General features: G+C 40.8%; 1 protein-coding gene across 3 annotated transcripts in view; it reads left to right on the forward strand.

The window, feature by feature from the left end:
- The window catches only part of TMCC1 (transmembrane and coiled-coil domain family 1), a 106,614-nt gene that overhangs the window by 21,050 nt on the left and 66,000 nt on the right, over positions 1-19,564 (forward strand). The window contains exon 1 of one of the 3 annotated variants that reach the window (XM_080995529.1): positions 4,938-5,269. The exons of the other annotated variants lie outside the window; for them this stretch is intronic. Within the exon in view, the coding sequence (XP_080851655.1) occupies positions 5,231-5,269 (39 nt within the window). The 5' untranslated portion in view covers positions 4,938-5,230. Of the gene's footprint in view, positions 1-4,937; positions 5,270-19,564 lie in introns of those variants that run through there. 3 annotated transcript variants of the gene reach the window in all.

Raw genomic sequence — 19,564 nt, forward strand, 5'->3', positions numbered from 1 at the left:
ATGAACATCAGCCTTGCTTGGCAAGGTAAAGATACTCTGCTCTGTGTTTTGCACACCTTTTTATCAATCATGAAAGTATGGACATTAGCATTTCCTTGAGTTGCTCTTGTGGAGTGGAGAGGACTGAAACAAAGTCTTATTTTTAAGCATATCTACAACCCAAAAGTAGGCACCCCTCCTCACCACTTTTTAGTAGCAAAACAAGACTTTAACTGTTAACATTTTGTAAAGGTGGTTGGTTTTGATTGTGAAGAGAATATAAATAAAAAGGCCTGGTTCAGCCAATGAAGGAAACCAGATTTTCTTCCCCCACTCCATGCTTATGATGTCAGCCAAACATGCCACCAGGAAACTCTTTCCCCTCCCGTTCTCCCTAAGAATAAAAAAGGGCCCAGTCTTGCCCATGAATAAACTAGGTTTCCTGTGCTCCTTCCCACCAGTCAAACGTGTTTTTGGGATAGTTTGCCACCACTCTCATTGAAATGTGTGTTTGGGTGTGCATGTGTGTGGCAATGATGAATGTAGAAATTAAACAATGAACTCACATAGATACATTGCTGATTACAAAGACTGGTAGGCTGGCTGGCTAGACATAGAAAAGAAGAAAGGCTTGTGCTTGTGGCTGCTTTAATCTTGTGCTTGCAAATGGAAGAAAAAGTACCTCAGCCTCAGAAAAGAGCATCAAGTAACATGCAACTGGTTGGCTCAGATTGAAATGCTTTCTTCTGATTGGTTGGGAAGGCTCTTCATGGTTCTTGCCTAATGCTATGATACAAGAACAGAATGTATCCAAATGTGATACATTATATTGTATATGAATGATAAGGAACATAACAGATTGAGCTACATCTTTTGGGGTGGGGGCTCCACTTGTACTAAGTGAAGAACTTCCATTGATCCCTAACTAACATGAAAACACCTATATAAAAAGGCAAATTAATATGTGACTCAAACATCTCTAGGAGCAGCCCCAGGGAAGAAGCTGCATTATTATTATTATTATTATTATTATTATTATTATTATTGGGATCCCCATCAGCTTCTCTGCCCATGTGTAGCCAGTGGTAATGGGATCACTGTCTTTTATAGCACTGTTACAGTACAGTCATACCTTGGTTTTCGAACGCCTTATGACTCGAATGTTTTGGTGAGTGTTCCGGTTTGCAAACGTTTTTTGGAAGCCGAACGTCCAACACATCTTCAGCGGCTTCCGATTGAGTGCAGGCAGCTCCTGCAGCCAGTTGGAAGCTGCCCCTTGGTTTTCAAACGTTTTCGAAAGGCGAATGGACTTCCGGAACAAATTCCGTTTGAGAACCATGGTACAACTGTATGTCTAAAGCAGAATATGCTCTTAAGGTATCTCATCTAATCTTGTAATTCTTAGTTTTAGTTTTGTCTTCTGAGAAACAAATCAGAGTCTATAGGAAACTTTGTTCCTATGTGTCTTGTTATATTATATGAACTGTAGTGGCATCATCAAATTCATGAAGAGCTAGGTGTAGTCTTGTATTGTCCAAGACAAAAGTTGATTCTGTCCTTCCAAAGACATTATGGCAAACTGGGTAGTAGCAGAGTGTTGAGTGGATTTTGGCCAAGTGAGACATTCCTCACTGTATATTGTGTAAGTAAAGAAATGCTTCATATTAAAATCTGTCCCCTCCCCCTCAAAATGCAGCTCCATAAAACTTAGTGTGCTAACACAGAAATACTTTTTAAAAAATAAATAAATCAAAACACACACAACAATATTGAACAAAGATAATTTTGCAAGCTTTAGACAGAACCCATCTTGGTAGCCTTTTAAAATAATAATAATACAAAGAATAGAAAAAGACATTTTGCATTCTTTCTTTATTGACAGTGACATAACTATGTCATGCAATCTTAATTAAGCACAGTAAAGAGTTCTAAACAATTGTGGTATAAGCTTAGAACTGAGCAGTATTCATAGAATCACAGAATTATAAAGTTGGAAGGGACCACAAGGAGCATCTAGTCCAGGCTTCCTCAAACTCGGACCTCCAGTTGTTTTGAGACTACAATTCCCATTATTCCTGACCACTGGTCCTGCAAGGTAGGGCTCATGAGAGTTGTAAGCCAAAAACATCTGGAGGGCCGAGTTTGAGGAAACCTGCTAGTCCAACCACCTGCAATACAGGAATCTTTCGCTCAGTGTGGGGCTCAAATCCACAACCCTGAAGTTAAGAGTATCCTGCTGTACCAACTGAGCTTGAAGTGTTTGAAATTCATTTGAATTTCAGATAAAACTTATTCTTATCAAAAGTACATATCAAATTGTAGGTGGCTGTTCTCACACTATCTTTAATGTTTTATGGAAAATATGAGATACTTTCTTTGCTGTTCATTGTGTTTTCTGTTTTATGCACTAGTATACATATGAAACCAATGTTCATTATTGATGCTCGGTACAGTTATACAGTGGAACTTGAAGACCATGAACCGTTGACTCTGAGCAAACAACACCAGTTCCGGAAAGTTTGATCAGTTACCTTTAAACTAACCTGGATTTGAGACGGATTTCAGCAGATTAACTGCATTCTATTCCAGCAGCAGCAAGAGTCCTGTGGCCATGTAAATTTAACTGATTTGTACTAATTAAAGCTTGATAAGCACCAGAGAGTTAAACTTTTACCCTAATTGTTATAATCCACTTTTGCTTACAAAGCTTTCTGCAGTGGTAAACTGATTTGCAGCACAATCCTGCACAACTACTCAAATGTAAATCCTGTTGAGTTGAATGGAACTTACAACCCAATATATTTATATTGGGTTGCAACCATAGGGTGATGCCAAGCTGTAGTCATACTTGGAGCAGACCCTTGAAATCAGTGGACTTATTGATCTCTATGTATTCGGAGTATGGTTAATGTTGGCTGTTATCTGTAGCATTTAACATTTGAAAAGACAGTATCATTTTAAAGAAATAAAGCCAAAGTGACTCATACAAGAAGTGCCAAAGTGACTCATCCAAGTAGTGTTGCACATAATTGGTGCTAGCAGTCTACAGGAAGGAGCTATACTCTCTCTGCTTACCCTTCTGCTGGTTCTACTGGAATGTCATCTTTAGGAAGCTTATATCTGACAACAGCTGGTCAAGGCACATTAATGAAAGAGAACTTGCTGTCTCCTTTCCATCGTGTCTGGTGTGGCTGGCTGTTAAACGGTATAGTGGCAAAGGAAAAACCTTGTGGCAGGTTTTCTCATGGGAACAATGGAAGGGCCTTGATCTGGTGGTGGTTGTCCTACAAGTGCAAGAGTGATTCCTTTGGTAATCTAAAAAGATGCATTAGTGCTTATAGCATGTCTGTTCCCTGTATATGTGTGTAGTATAAATTAATATAAAACTCCCCTATATTCTGTTCTTTGTTTATGTAACACCTAAAATGACACCACCATTAATAATAATAATAATAAAAATTAATAATATACCACCCTATACCTGGAGGTTTAAAGGGGCACTGATCACCTCCCTGGCCCAGCCAACTGTTCCCTTCTTGCTGGTTTTTATCAGCCAAGAAGGGCAAGGGTCTAGAGCGCAAGTGGTCACCCTGACTAATCTGAGCACCTTGTCCACATCTTTGAGTCTTACCAACTGAAACTCATCCAACACAGGACTAGACTGTGCTCTGGACACCCCATGAGATTCATCTGCTATAACAGCAGAGTCAAGGTCTTAGTGGATGCAAGCGATTTTATCCTCAAAATGCTTTGCAAACAAATCACAGCAAGCTACTGTTGGTTCTATCACCTCCTCTGGGCCATCCTGTACAACCTGGAAAAGTGCTGCCAGACGCCATGATGATGATGCAATGGAGGCAGCAAAGTATGCCTTCTTTACTGCTTTCACTGCCACTGGGTAGGCTCGATAATGAGCCCTTACATTCATTCAGTTGCATTCATTCAGATCTTTCCTCCACTTGAGTTCAAGCCATCTCCCAGCTTGTTTCCTCACCCTAAGCTCTGGAGTATACCGGGAGGGTCAAATGGGCTCCACAAAGTGGGAGAGGGCACTTGCTTGCTCCCCCCACCCTTAGTGAGCCCTTCTTAATACTTTTATTTTCTGTTACATACTTCAGTTTACTGTTTACAGGATCCTTGAATAAGCCAGAAGTGTTCTGAGACTTTGACAAGTTCTTGATTGGGATCCATAAGCCCAAACTTTTGTGCTTGATTTTATGGAGCTTGTTGACCTAGATCAGGGGTCAGCAAACTTTTTTAGCAGGGGGCCAGTCCACTGTCCCTCAGACCTTGTGGGGGGCTGGACTGTATTTTTTTGGGGGGGGGAATGAACAAATTCCTATGCCCCACAAATAATCCAGAGATGCGTTTTAAATAAAAGCACACATTCTACTCATGTAAAAACATGCTGATTCCCGGATCGTCCACGGGCCGGTTTTAGAAGGCAATTGGGCTGCATGTGGCCCACAGGCCTTAGGTTGCCTACCCCTGAGTTAAGCAATCTGAATCTCTTTTGCTTTTAAGCACAAAGGACTTAAAAGACGGAATACCGTGCCAAAACTGGCATAACCAGTCACAAATAATCCAGAGATGTGTTTTAAATAAAAGCACACATTCTACTCGCGTAAAAACACGCTGATTCCTGGACCATCTGCGGGCCAGATTTAGAAGGTGATTAGGCTGGATCCGGCCCCCGGGCCTTAGTTTGCCTACCCATGACCTAGATGTTGTCTTGTCCAAGTTTAATGGATGTATTTGTTGTACATGTGGTTTTTAAACACAAAAATTATAAAATGATGCTCCTCATAGGAGATGGTGGTCACTTTAAAAGAGGGACAGTTATATGGAATTCTTTTGTAGAATAAGAATTCTGCAGACCAGTTTCTGGAGATTCTTTCAGTTGTGATGGGGAAAAAAGAGAGCTCTAACTTCCAAATTACTTGTATTCTGGTGAGGTTAAACTACGGAAAGCTTGATAAGCAATCTTAATTATTAAAACTTGCATGATGGATTTTACTAGTTCTTGAAAGGACACTGGCTGCAGAACAGGCCTGTTTGGTCAATTGAACCCCAAAACAATGAGTGCGTGCTATTTCTTATCCCTGCTCCTTAGAGGTTTACTAGACTTCCTTATTGCCTGTAGACTAGAGAAGAAGCGAAGACTAGAGCATGAGTCTGTGAAAAGTTTAAATGGCCAATCTCTGTTGGTATAGTGATGAATTGAAACACTAATGAAACTAACAGAAGAGTCATGGAAGAAGATCGGGATAGCCAAGAATCAGAGGGTGATGTAAGTTAAGTGAATATTTAAAAATTTCTGTGTTAAAGTGCTTCTTTCTTTCTTTCTTTCTTTCTTTCTTTCTTTCTTTCTTTCTTTCTTTGTTTCTTTCAAGCTTCAAAGGTGTCCATCACAAATTACCTGAGCCTATCTGGTGTTTGACTCACATTATCTGCTCTTGAGTGGCTACCATGCCCGCAAATTTCATACAGTTCTGTAAAAAAAACCCAAAAAACATAGCACTGTGTGTCTCTCTCTGTGTATACGTATGTGTACAATAAATATATGCAGTGCTTTTTTCCTTAAAAAAAAATGTTTAGGGGTACTCTCATTTTCCTGCTCATATTGAAATACTGCCCCTCAATGAGGCCAAACTTAGATTCACAAAATGTTTAGGGGTATGCGTACCCCTGGGTCCCCCCAGAAAAAAAGCACTGGATATATCCCTGTAATAGTGAATGTGGGCAGTACAAAGCTTCAGATTTTTCAAATCAGAATTTGGAGTAGATATCTTGGTTTATAAGAGTTCATTTTATTTAAAATGCCCAAATGAAGTGTTGTTGCCTTGTACAGAGATAGGATTGCATTGTTGTGTGTTGGAGCAAGATAAGAAATGTTTAGATGGCAGTAAGTGGGCTAATTGCATATTGATAAGGCAGTCTCAGAACTGCAAGATTGCATTACAAGCTGACATAAATCTCTGTCTTTGCATTGTGCAAAGAGACCTTGTCTATACTAGGCACTATTACTGGATCAGTGAATATAGGACGTAAGAGTATGGGCTATTAGGAACAACATGCAATAGTTGAGGTGTGTGTGGGTAGACTTTCCATATTCTTTCTTGCCAATAAACAAATAGGCCCACAGTAGGAAATATTTCAGACTCTGAGCTATTTAGCCAGTTAAGAATTCAAGTGTAGCTCCATGGTCAAAAGGTAAATGCCTGCACACATGACAAATGCACACCGAGGTATAATGTTCTCTGATGTGCTGGTGAGGCCAAGGTTTTTATTAGTGTGCAGTTGGAAACAAAATGTGCATTTGGGGGGAAAATTGTGCAGTTGGAAAGCTGATAATGTGCGGCTGGAAAAGGGGGGGGGGTGGTTAGACACATTAGGCATATGTGTTTATAAAGCACTTAAATTACAGGCAAAATCAGGGGCAGCATGTACGCAAATTATATAAAGGTGGATTGTGCTCAGTATCCATACTTAAACTGTCCAACCATATTGAAACACCTCCTTCTTTTGGGCTGGTATTTCCTTTTCTGTACATTCGTCTCTGGGAAGATTACCAGTATGCTTTGCTGTATTTGTATCCTTGTATTCTTTTTTGTGCCTGCTAAGTTGCTGAACTAAGGCAGATTGATAAATGAATCATCACTGTATTGTAGATAGGAACTACGGACTCCTGCGGAGAAACTGCCACTGATGCAGAGTGTAAGCAAGAAGTAAAGCATGTTCAGCCTCTTTTCTCTTCTTCTTCTTCTTCTTCTTCTTCTTCTTCTTCTTCTTCTTCAAAGTGTGGAGTGACTGGTGAGGAATTTGTACAGTTGGAAAATCGTTTACAAAACAAAACTAGGCTAGACCTCAACTTGTACCGGAACTTGGCTGCAGAACCAATTTCAGTTCTTAGCTATAGTGTTTGTGGAGGGGGCAGAGAGAGAAGTGGGAGAAGTCATGCAGCTGTGCATATACAACATTTGTTTTCAACACAAACTAAAACACTTCTGTTTCAGCAAGTATACCCAATCATTTACTTTTATTATGTATACTTTTTCTTAAAGTTTGTGACTTAGATGTCTATTTTGAAAAATATTTGAAAGCTGTGGCTTTTGTTAAGACAGTATTGGATCAGAGGAACAATGGCTATAAATAGCAAAACAACGGGGAAGCGTGTTTAAAGATATTTCTCACCCCTTGAAACAGCAGTTTCTGCATGGTAAACTGAATATTTTGCTGTGCAGAATTTACTACCGCAACTTGGATGTGAAATATTATTTACTTAAAGCCATGAGGCAGTTGACCTGAATTCCATTTCCTAGCCTCAGAACATTTCTCTTAAGTGACTGCTGTTTTCACAGAAGAAAAATGAATCGGAGAGACTTCTCAAACTTTACCATTTTGCCAATAGAGGGTGCTGTGGACCTTTTGATCTCTCTATTTCAAAAGACTAATGTTATAGCTAATGTAGAATAGTAATATAGCTAAATCATGACTTCCAATATTTGGTTTGATAACAACTCAAAAATTTTGGGGAGGAGAAGTAATTATTTGCCAACTCACATAAAGGCAGAATGTAAATATGCCTATGCATTTCTCTTACGTTATTTGAAAGCTGTAGTCAGTTTTCCATTTTTTTGGAGGTAAGTCATTAAACCAAGCCTGTATATATTACATAGACCATGCCCCACAACACTTTGGGTAAGCCAGACTCAGACTGAAAATATCCACCCAAACATCATATAGATCTGTGCATTTTAAAGAGTACTCATAATATCAACTGCTGCATTGCCTAAAATATCAGTTAGAGCTCATATATAGTTAATGCATATCCTTGTGAGTAATAATACTTAACTTTTATATAGAACATTTCAAGTGTTCAGAGTGCTTCACATAATCAAGTCTTACATTGAGATTAGATAAAAGAGGCTTTTGCTGGAGTAAATGGCAGATCACTTCTTTGAAAAGCAGTAACTTCAAGTCCCTGTCAGGGAAAAAGTCGGGATATAAATAAATATAAAATAACAATAATAACAACAACAACAGCTGAGGAAGATTTATTGGGCAGCGGAGGCAGTATGTTGATTCTTTCTGCTCTTCTTTCCTCTCTGGGAACACAGGGTAGAAGCATAGTAAGTTAGCCTCTGAAGCTGTTCTCCTGCTCTGGCCAGCTATTGGAAATGCTGTTGAAACGGAACCAATCCCTTTCCTTCAAAGTTCAAATTGCTTTCCGAAGACTCATTAACACGATCCCTCAGTGTGCAATCTCTGGCCAAAATTATTATTTTCAGTTTTGCTATGAAACCTAGAACCCAGCTTTCATATTCTGTCCACCTACCAACCTAGCAGTTCGAAAGTGCACCTGTGCAAGTAGATAAATAGGTACTGCTGTGGCGGGAAGGTAAATGGTGTTTCCGTGCATTCTGGCTTCCATCATGGTGTTACGTTGTGCCTTTACCTTTTACCCACCTGGAATACTCTTGCAGTATCAACGTTGAATGAATTTTCGTTTACACTAATTCAGTAACTCCTTGGATTTATTAATTTATGCAACACACATAAATACTTTAACAAGCTTGCAGTATAGCCTGTGATGTCTCACTCAAGTCTCAGTTATAGTATGCTAATTTGATTTAGGCTGCAATCCTGTGTGCCCTTAATCCGCTTGCAGTGAATTAATTGGAATCATGTAATGCACCTCCCATAACACGGACTGAGTTCATTTTGCACAGTATTTGTTGACAGTGGTTACCCTACGTTCCTCTTCTTTCAAGATTCTTGTAGTTTTTGAAATTTTAGAAGTAGAGCGTTTTCCACTTCTGTAACGTAATTGCTCAGCTTTCTTATTAATTAGTATTGCTCAGTATTAATTTATAACATTTAACAAGGACTTCTGTTGCTTTTTATAAATGATAATAAAATGGACAATTATTATAAACCTAGACAGCATCTTAAAAAGCAGAGACATCACCTTGCCGACAAAGGTCCGTATAGTTAAAGCTATGGTTTTCCCAGTAGTGATGTATGGAAGTAAGAGCTGGACCATAAAGAAGGCTGATCGCCGAAGAATTGATGCTTTTGAATTATGGTACTGGAGGAGACTCTTGAGAGTCCTATGGACTGCAAGAAGATCAAACCTACCCATTCTTAAGGAAATGAGCCCTGAGTGCTCACTGGAAGGACAGATCCGGAAGCTGAGACTCCAATACAGTGGTACCTCGCAAGACGAATGCCTCGCAAGACAAAAAACTCGCTGGACGAAAGGGTTTTTTGTTTTTTGAGCTGCTTCGCAAGATGATTTTCGCTATGGGCTTGCTTCGCAAGACGGAAACGTCTTGCAAGTTTGTTTCCTTTTTCTTAACACCGTTAATACAGTTGCGACTTGACTTCGAGGAGCAACTCATAGAATGCGGTGTGGTAGCCTTTTTTGAGGTTTTTAAAGACTTTGGTGATTTTTGAAGCTTTTCCAAAACTTTCCCAACGCCGTGCTTCGCAAGACGAAAAAAATCGCAAGACGACAAAACTCGTGAAACGAATTTCGTCTTGCGAGGCACCACTGTACTTTGGCCACCTCATGAGAAAAGAAGACTCCCTGGAAATGACCCTGATATTGGGAAAGATTGAGGGCACAAGGAGAAGGGGATGACAGAGGATGAGATGGTTGGACAGTGCTCTCAAAGCTACTAACATGAGTTTGACCAAACTGCGGGAGGCAGTGGAAGACAGGAGTGCCTGGTGTGCTCTGGTCCATGGCGTCACGAAGAGTCGGACATGACTAAACGACTTAACAACAACAAAATTTGTATACTGCCCTTCATCTGTAGATCTCAGGGTGGTTCAGAGCCTAAAAATACAAGGTAAAAAAAACACAAAAGGCATTATAAAAGCAAGAACAGAAACAAACCAATAACCCCCACTCCCTACCACCACCTGTCACAAACACAGTTAAAAGAGTATATAGGGTGTCAGTCACATTTTCTCCTGGCTCCTAAGGGTGCCAAGCCTCCCTGGGGAGAACATTCCACAGATGGCGAGCCACTGCAGAAAAGGTGGCAGTTGTGTGTTTATCTCCACATTTCAGTTGTCTTAACTGTAGTGTGTGCATCTGTGTGTACTCTGTATTCAGGATGTAGAAAAATTAGACATTCAAGGTCTATATAATACATGTTCACTTCAGACTAGTGATTTAACAGCATCCTGTGTCCTAAAGATGGCCAATTTGGATTGCCACTTGGACCACGAGACTGTAAGTGTATTGGAAGCTGGCATTCTGTCACGCTCTGTAAGACAGGGATTGTTTTCTCATCTGTTTGCCCACCCTCCACTACCTAGGCAGTGTTGGTCTTACCACCAACTTTTGAAGTACTTTTAAAAGAGTCAGCAAACATGTGAGTGGGGTGTTTGGAGCTGTAGACTTTGTGTACTTGGACTTCCAGAAAAGCCCTTGACAAAAGCCTTTGCAAGGGTTCCTGAGTCAACTTACTAGCAGTGGAATAAGACAATGAGTCCTTTATGGATTAGTAACTGGTTAAACTATAGTATGCAGAGTCTGAGTAGAAGTCAGTGATTAGTTCTCACAACAGAAGGAAGAAGTTAGATTGCCAAGGAATCTGTACAGTGGAACCTCTACTTACAGACATAATCCGTTCCGGAGGTATGTCTGCTGGTTGAAACGGGATGCTAGAAGAGGTGTCTTGTGTGCGTGCGCATTCGGTGGTAGCGCGTTTCTGCGCGTGCGCAGATGGCAGAAGCCGCTTCTACACATGTGCGAATTGCAGCAAACCTGGTGTCTACTTCCGGGTTTTTCCGCGAACTCAACTTGGAACATCCGCGAGACGAGGCGTATGTCGAGGTTCCACTGTATTTGGGTGGTCACTTTTTAACTTACTTATTTGCATAAGATACCAAATTTAGGATGATAAAAATAAAAAATGGCTTATGAAGAGCTCCAAAAGGATTTCTCCAAAATGAGTGAACAGGCAAATACAGTTCAATGTAAGGAAGTGTAAGGTGATGAGCATTGGTGCAAAAAACTTAAATTCACATATATAAAGTAGTACCTCACATTACGTAAACTTCAGGATATGAACGCGGTAAACCAAGAAGTATTTTTTCAGGTTTCGCCGCATGCCCAAAAGCGCTCTACTGTGCCACGCGCATATGCAGAACAGGCACCTCCGGTAGCAAAAACCTTGGGATCCGAGTGGGATCTGACAGCAGCTAACCAGGAATTAGATCTTGTAGTCCTGATGGATATCTTAGTTAAAACATCAACTTAGTGTGTTGTGCCTTTGAAAAAGGTGTACGTATAGTCAAACCTGGGTTTTTAAACGTCTTAGGCTGCCAAACGTTTCGAAAACTGAACGCTGAAAACCCGGAAGTGAATGGTTCCGTTTTTGAACTCGCCTCGGAAGTCGAACAGCTTCCGAAGCGTGTTTCTCAATTTTCCTCATTGAATTACTGGCAGCCCTTTGATCCTCGGTTTTCGAACATTTCAGAAGTCGAACAGACGTCCAGAACGGATTATGTTCAAAAACTGAGGTTCCACTGTACTGCATGTTAGGAATCATTAGAAAACGAACTTTTTCTTGATAGAAAACCAAGAGTCATCTAAGATGTAGAGTTGGTGGGAGATTCAGGACAGAAAAAAGGAATACATACATTTCATAGGTCAATATGGAATTACCAGTTGATTAAATGACTTTAGAAGGGGTTTCAACAAATTCACATATTAATGGTATATGTGATTACTTGTCACGATGGCTGTTTCCTTAAGAATCAGAGGCAGCATGACTCTGAATACCAATTGCTGGGGGAAAGCGGTAATAGAGGGTTGTTGTTTTCCTGTGGACTTCCCATAGGACACTGAGGGAAACGGGAATCACCTGAAGTAGATAGGTGTTTGCTCTAATGTAGCAGAGCTTCTCTTATGTATCTGCCACCACAAGAGTGTTGTTGCTGCAAGAGGCAAGCAGTTAGTGACACTCCTAACAGGCCTCTGGACTCAATGCAACTTTTGAGGGAAGAGCAAGGTATTGTAGATGAGGTGGGCTCAGACATCATCCGTGCCACCTCTACTTTCTGACAACTGGCAAATCCTATTGAAAGTTTAACTTTCTGGCAAGGACAGAGGCCCAGACTGTTTCTGGGACCCTTTCCTTAGAGTGTGGCATGGATGGCTCTCCAAACAGCGCCTGCAGGTTAAGGAGGAGGGGTGGCAGAAGATAGTGGGGACAGCAGAAGGCAGCAGCAGCCAACTTCAGACTGTTCAATGTGTTGCATTGCTTCTGCTCTCCTTTGCAATAGTGTATGAGTGCAACTGTTCTAGACTTAATTTCTACTCTGTCACCCCATTTTGGGGGTGGGGAGGATCTGAATAACCTGTTTGCAACATGAAGACTATCTGGAAGCACCTTCAGATGGACTGTCTGTAAATATTGGTTGCATATGTCTTCCTTAGGCTGCTGGTATTATTAGAAGCCTCATTACTGTCTTTATCACTCTCCTTAGGCTTCATGAATGTTGATTGCCTGAGTCACTGAAATCTGTTGTGGGTTTGTTATTCTGCCTAAAGCATGTTTCAAAATAATGCCTTGCTGCATTTCGTTGTCAAGAACTCAAAGAAATGGAGCTAAGAAATGGTGTGCTGATGCTCTGTGAATGCTTTATTTATAAAGTGTGCTCATTTTACACCCAATAAGACTTTCTGGATCAAAATACTTGGAATCTGTTTCAGGAATAACTGTGAGGGTGTTGTGGTATTAAATCTATGGTAGTCTAGTGAAAGTAGCCTAATGGGTTTTGTAGCATTGTACAGTCATACCTCATGTTACATCCGCTTCATGTTACGTTCTTTCAGGTTACGTCCGGCGGCGACCCGGAAGTACCGGAAAGGGTTACTTCCGGGTTTCGCCGCTCACGCATAAGTGCAAAATGACGTCACATGCATGCGCAGAAGTGGTGAATCACAACCCGCGCATGTGCAGACGCGCCACTGCGGGTTGTGTTCTTTTCATGTTGTGAATGGGCCTCCGGAACGGATCCCGTTTGCAACCAGAGGTACCACTGTATCAGTCTTTTGGAATCTTCACTTAATTTGAAAGCAGTGCACCCTGGGCCAGATTCAACCCAGTAGTTGTCCTAGTGGAAGCCATCGCAATAAGTCCTGCTAGCTCATCAGGAGTTCCATCAGCTGTCCATCCCCACACCCTCCTCAAATTTGTTTGGGAGAGTCTGGAAAACCCCCTGAGCAGCTTGTGGCGGTGAAGGGAGATAGTTCCATCTATCCAGAAGAAATGCTTGCACTGATAGAACAATCCCCTCAATGCAATATTGAACTCATCCCACTGCATTTAGGTAGGTGCTTGTCAAATAACACAATTTCCTTGGTCTAGCTCCTCTTCTTCCTTCTCAGGCTGCTGATGAGGGCTTAAATGCCCTATTAAAAAGTATCATTTCTTTATCTGAAGCTTGAACTATTAACCTTTTAAATACTCTCTGTGCCTCTCTGTAAACCTGTAATGGTAATGTCTAGCTAACTAGTTTAGAAATATGTAATATAGTGGATCTTGATAATTGAAGTTTAATATGTACCCTGATTTTAGAAGAAGAAAGGCTGAGATCCCTGTTTCTGAAAAGGGTAAATCTGTAAAGGATAAAAAAGAGCATGGTATCTTAATCTTTTGCCCTAGTCCACTATCAGATGCATGAACTGGTCATGTGTATGCAAATATATGTGATTAATAATAATAATAATATGAACCCAACATTGAAGGAAAGAGCAAGATTTTGCAGGTGAACGAGCAAAAGTAGATAGGAAAACAGAGTGGCCACTCTGCTTTTTGGAAGGGACAGTTTCTGGATTTGTATCTCCATTATGTGGCCTGCTGCCATTGATGATCTGATTTGGATATAGGTGATATCTGTAAGCAAGAATAGGCCTACCACTCAGGACCTGGAAGAAAAAGAAATAATACTTCAGAAGGGACTATAGGTTGTTGTCCTGAAAATGTTTTGGCATAAAGTGGTAGATGACAAATGGAGTTTGTAGTCTTTTTCTGTTAGGATTGATCCATTAATAGTTGATGCCGATCTGGCCTTCTTGATCCATACTTTGAAGTGACACCCCCCCCCCCCAGTTGATTTCATATTGTGATTCTTCTCCTTCACGTTTCCACTCCCTGTGAATACATTTCTCATATATTCCCTATATATGTATAGTGTGGGCCTGTTAATTGCTGTACAGTGGTGGTACAGTGGTGCCCCGCAAGACGAATGCCTCGCAAGACGGAAAACCCGCTAGACGAAAGGGTTTTCCGTTTTCAATGCGCTTCGCAGGACGAATTTCCCTATGGGCTTGCTTCGCAAGACGAAAATGTCTTGCGAGTCTTGAGATTTTTTTTTCGCTTTCCCCCCCCCTTTTTCTAAGCCGCTAAGCCTTTAATAGCCTTTTAGCAGCTAAGCCGCTAAGCCTTTAATAGCCGCTAAACCGCTAATAGCGCTAATCCGCTAAGCCGCTAATAGGGTTGCTTCGCAAGACGAAAAGACCGCTAGACGAAGATACTCGCAGAACGGATTAATTTCGTCTTGCGAGGCACCACTGTATATAGTAATCCTGAATAAGTAGGATGTGTATGTAATTGGAAGACAGAAGTAAACAAACTTTAGTGTTGAACAGAACAAGGTTCAAGCCAAGTTATGAGTAACTAGTTCATTCAAGCAGAACCATTGGTCAAGAATTATGGGAGCTGTAGTCCAAAACATCTGAAGGGTACCTTGTTGGCTACCCCTGCTCCAGTTTATTTACTGTGAAATGAAATAACATTGTTTTCTGTAATGGGCACCGATGGCTAGAAGATGACAGAAGCCTGGGGCTTTGCATCTAGGTGGCTGATAAGGAACTGGGGCTAGGTTTCCAAAGGCATGTTTTCTTCTTGTCGAGCTAATGCTGCTTCAAAGGCTAGCATTATTTGGGTGTTTGCTCAACTAGTGTGCTCACTACAAAATCACCATAATAGATTTTATATTCCTAAAGAAGCAAATTGGCTTTCGGCTTGTAAAGGGTGCCAAAAGGTATTGCTTACTTTCCAGTTTACCCCAAAATTTCCATTTTATTTGCCGGGGAGGAGGGGGTACAGGAAAAGGCTTCACAATTTCTGGAAATTTTGCACATCTAGTGATGGCTGTTCTGCATCCTTTCAGTTGTACCTGGATAGCATTTCTTTCTTTGTATGGTGCTTAGTTTTGATGTGATTTTTATATTAAGCAAGCAAAAGCAAAATCCTGTCAACCCAAATTAAAATCAAGTGGGTGTTTGGCATATTCCATGCTTTTCATATTTCTAAGGAGACACTTGACTATATTACAGTGATGAAATATCTTTTACAGTGAGTAAAACTAGAAAAAGTACAGGTGTTTTTCTTGTCCAGAATACTTGTATGTAATCAGTGGCAACCTGGTCAGTCAGGTGACATTTTTATTACCTGTGGTCAAAGGCCATTGCAAAAATTCAAACAGGCTCAAGGCCCGCAACAAATCAACTTTGCAAATACAAACATTGCAAAGCCAGAATAAAGGATAAAGAACAAGCAATAAAACAAAGGATAAGAAAGCTATAAAATGAATAATCAAATTATAATCAAATTGCTGTATCACCATGATAATTTATAGCTACCCCTGAAAGCACCTTTCCATTCATCCTTTTTAGCAGCCAGTGCAAAAAGACACCTTATAAGTCAAAGTCAGTATCTGACAATAGATAAGACTTATTTGGGGTGATGGTTTTTGAGGGTAATCCCAATAAATCCAAATAAAATAATACCCAGACACTTAAAACATGATTTAAAGTACATAGGACAAAATATGTGGAAGATCTTCCATCTCAGTGGTTCAGCAAAGACAGTTCCATTGAACCAGAGGAATCCAGTCATATTTGCCATCAGTTGTAGTGGCTGGCATAGTCTGAAAGAGCTGTAAAGATCCAATACTGACTATCCTCCATAGCTCAGTTTTTATAGGTGTCCACCTTGCAGTCACTGACGTGTATCCACCAGATAGACACATGTCTGCTGGAATGCAGTGGGCTTCCATTGGTGTTCTTTATATTTAGCACAAAGTACAAGCTGCACTTCCAGCTGGGATCAGCTCCACTTTGGCCTGTGATTAAACAGTGCTGAATGTAAGCCTCGCTGCAAAGAAGGCACAGAATGCACATACAATGTCAGGTAAGTAATAGGTGGACATGGCTGGCTTCACCTCTGCCATAAGGCCTGCCTGAGGCAAGAGTCACCAAATAGGGAACTCTGCAATGAACTACCTTCATTCCCTGGTCCTGTCCACAGAGCCTGCAGTAATTTACACCACCAGAAATGCAGACAGAATTACATCCATCCCATGGGAGTTGATGGAAGGGCAGAAAACGGAAGATTTACACTGCCGCCATCTCAGTTTGTGCCACACAACCCTTTGTCCAGGAGCAGTTAGAATGCAGCTTAATTTGTACAGTAGATATATGCACTAACCTAAAGTACATACCATATTTTTCCATGTATAAGACGCCCCCTATTTGGGGGAACTCCAATTTAAGAAAACACCCCTCAGCACTACCCGTGTATAAGACAAGCCCCAATTTTAAACTTAATTTTTTGGTTAAAAAAAAAAATTGGTAAAAACCCCCAACCTTTTTTATTTGGTAAAAAATATGATTATTTAGAACTTAAAAATAGTTTAAATGCTCATGTTTGCAACATTCTCATGATATTATAGCTGTCTTTTAAAAAAGAAAATAAGGTATGCAAGTAAGAGTTCTCAAAAGTAAATCGGGCTGTGGATTGAAGCCTGTAATCCTGTGCAGGAGTAAGCTCCACTGAACACGGTGAGATGTGCCTCCACACAAATATGCATAGACCTGGGTTTCATGGGGGTTCAAATGTAAAAAAAGGTTAGAAGGGAAAAGTTCTGGAATTTTTTCTTTAGTTCTACTTTGGATCATGAAATACGCAGAGGTAAGATTGGATGTATGATGCAAGCAAGTACAATGTGAAACCTAATTATCAACCATTTGTATTCAGTCCTTTCCCAAGCTATAGTTGAAAAATTGTTAAACAGGTTATACTGGACTTACTACTTCTGTGTCGCTTCAAAGGTTAATGCGGAGACAGTTGCTTGTTCCAGCAGCTGTTAACCCCATGTAGTGTTAGGCAAGAGAATTACACCCGAAATGGGTTAGTAGTAAATTGTAATTCAACTTCATGTAATAAAGCATAGAATACTTGTGTTCTTGACATTGCTAAATACAGTGGTGCCTCGCAAGACGAAATTAATTCGTTCCGCGAATTTTTTCGTCTAGCGAATTTTTTGTCTTGCGAAGCACGAAATCCCATAGGAATGCATTGAAAATCAATTAATGTGTTCCTATGGTCAAAAAAAGTCCAAACAAAGCCAAATTTGGTACAACAAGAGTTTATTAAGTGCTCTTTAAAGTCACACATACTGTAAAGAGCATTTCAAAATTCAAACCCAGAATTTTTTTTAAAAAACAGCAGAGTTGCCCAATGGTCACAGAAAATCATAAAAATGCAGAAAAAAACACACAAGCTTCCAGATTCTTGCAAACCCCTCCCCAGCTGTTCCCCCAGCCACCCAGCACACAGAAATTCAAATCCAGAATTTTTTTAAAAAAACAGCAGAGTGGCCCAATGGTCACAGAAAATCATAAAAATGCAGAAAAACACACACAAGCTTCCAGATTCTTGCAAACCCCTCCCCAACTGTTCCCCCAGCCACCCAGCACACAGAAATTCAAATCCAGAATTTTTTTTTAAAAAAAGCAGAGTGGCCCAATGGTCACAGAAAATCATAAAAATGCAGAAAAAAAAACACACAAGCTTCCAGATTCTTGCAAACCCCTCCCCAACACCAAGTCCTTGAATTCCAAACATCCCAACCCAAAATCCAACCCCCCCCCCAAAAAGTTTTAAAAGCTTAACTTACCAAATGGCTGCAAAAGAAGTTTTGGAAAAGCTTCAAAAATCACCAAAGTCTTTAAAAACCTCAAAAAAGGCTACTATGTACACTGCGTTCTATGAGTTGCTCCTCGAAGTCAAGTCGCAACTGTATTAACGGTGTTAAGAAAAAGGAAACAAACTTGCAAGACGTTTTCGTCTTGCGAAGCAAGCCCATAGGGAAATTCGTCTTGCAAAGCAGCTCAAAAAACGGAAAACCCTTTCGTCTAGCGAGTTTTCCGTCTTGCGAGGCATTCGTCTTGCGGGGCACCACTGTAAATGAATTGAAGTTAAAAATAGGGGTTTGACTTTTGCTGCCCAACTCTCCATGGGATGCTGAGTCCCCCAACTCCATAATCGGTCAGAGAAAACTGGATGAAGGCAGGATTCAGTGGAAAGCATGGCAGATATTTATTTTTCTGTTGCAACAGAGTTCCCTCCCCTCCTTCCAAGGAGGGAGAGCCCCTGACCAAAAGTTTGCAGGAACCTTTAAAGACTTTTGACATTGCCCAACCCCCTTAGTCAAAGACCACCCCAAAATCATCATACATACATCATAGGAGGCAGTCTACAGCAGAAATCCTGTCTGCCAGGATACCTGATAATGGTCACTGATTGCATTACCTGGACAGCCTGGCCATTCTTTCATGATGGTGAATACTTTAGTTCCTGAATCTAGGTCACAGGCTCACCCTATTCATACACAAATACACCCTTAAGACAGGATTTGTAAGTGAAAAGACTATGGGGAAGGATTTTCCCATTTCCCTCCCTTACTGCAGAGGAATATTTGAGGTAATTGGGAGCATCAAAATGGCTTAAGGATTGCTCTCCTCTACTATTTCAGACACATGGTTTATATATTTAGACATGTGTGTGTTTATGAATATTTATTATATATTTGAGACCTTAGAATTCTTATAACAGTATATAAAGCTGAAGTGATGGCAACTTTATGTGCTGTTTTGTTACTCTGGTAATTTGAGAAAGTGAAGACCTCCGTGTCCAGTGCTAACCTGACCATGACATGGTATGAAGTCCCCACAACAGTGGGCAGAATGGAGAATGTCAAACTTCTCCACTGGGAGCCAGTGTGGTGTAGTGGTTAAGAGTGGTAGTCTCGTAATCTGGGGAACCGGGTTCGCGTCTCTGCTCCTCCACATGCAGCTGCTGGGTGACCTTGGGCTAGTCACACTTCTCTGAAGTCTCTCAGCCCCACTCACCTCACAGAGTGTTTGTTGTGGGGGAGGAAGGGAAAGGAGAATGTTAGCTGCTTTGAGACTCCTTCGGGTAGTGATAAAGCGGGATATCAAATCCAAACTCTTCTTCTTCTTCTTCTGCTTCTTGTAGACAGCTATCAATCCCCTTGCTGGCTGTGTGGTACTTGAATGAAAGGGAGGCGAAGTTACCTCTTTTCAGATATACAAGGCAGAAAAGTACTTTGTGTGACAGACTGGGTCTGATGTTTCCCTTCATGCTAGGCATCTCAAACAAGTGAAAGAACTGCTACTTTCCCAGTCAACTTGTGCAAATTGTGTGTGCTCCTCAGTTCTTCTGTGTGCAGAGGTTTTGAGTTGGTGCTT

The sequence above is a fragment of the Podarcis pityusensis genome (genome assembly GCF_964106645.2).
Source record: "Podarcis pityusensis genome assembly, chromosome: 2".
In the NCBI taxonomy this organism is placed as follows: Eukaryota; Metazoa; Chordata; class Lepidosauria; order Squamata; family Lacertidae; genus Podarcis; species Podarcis pityusensis.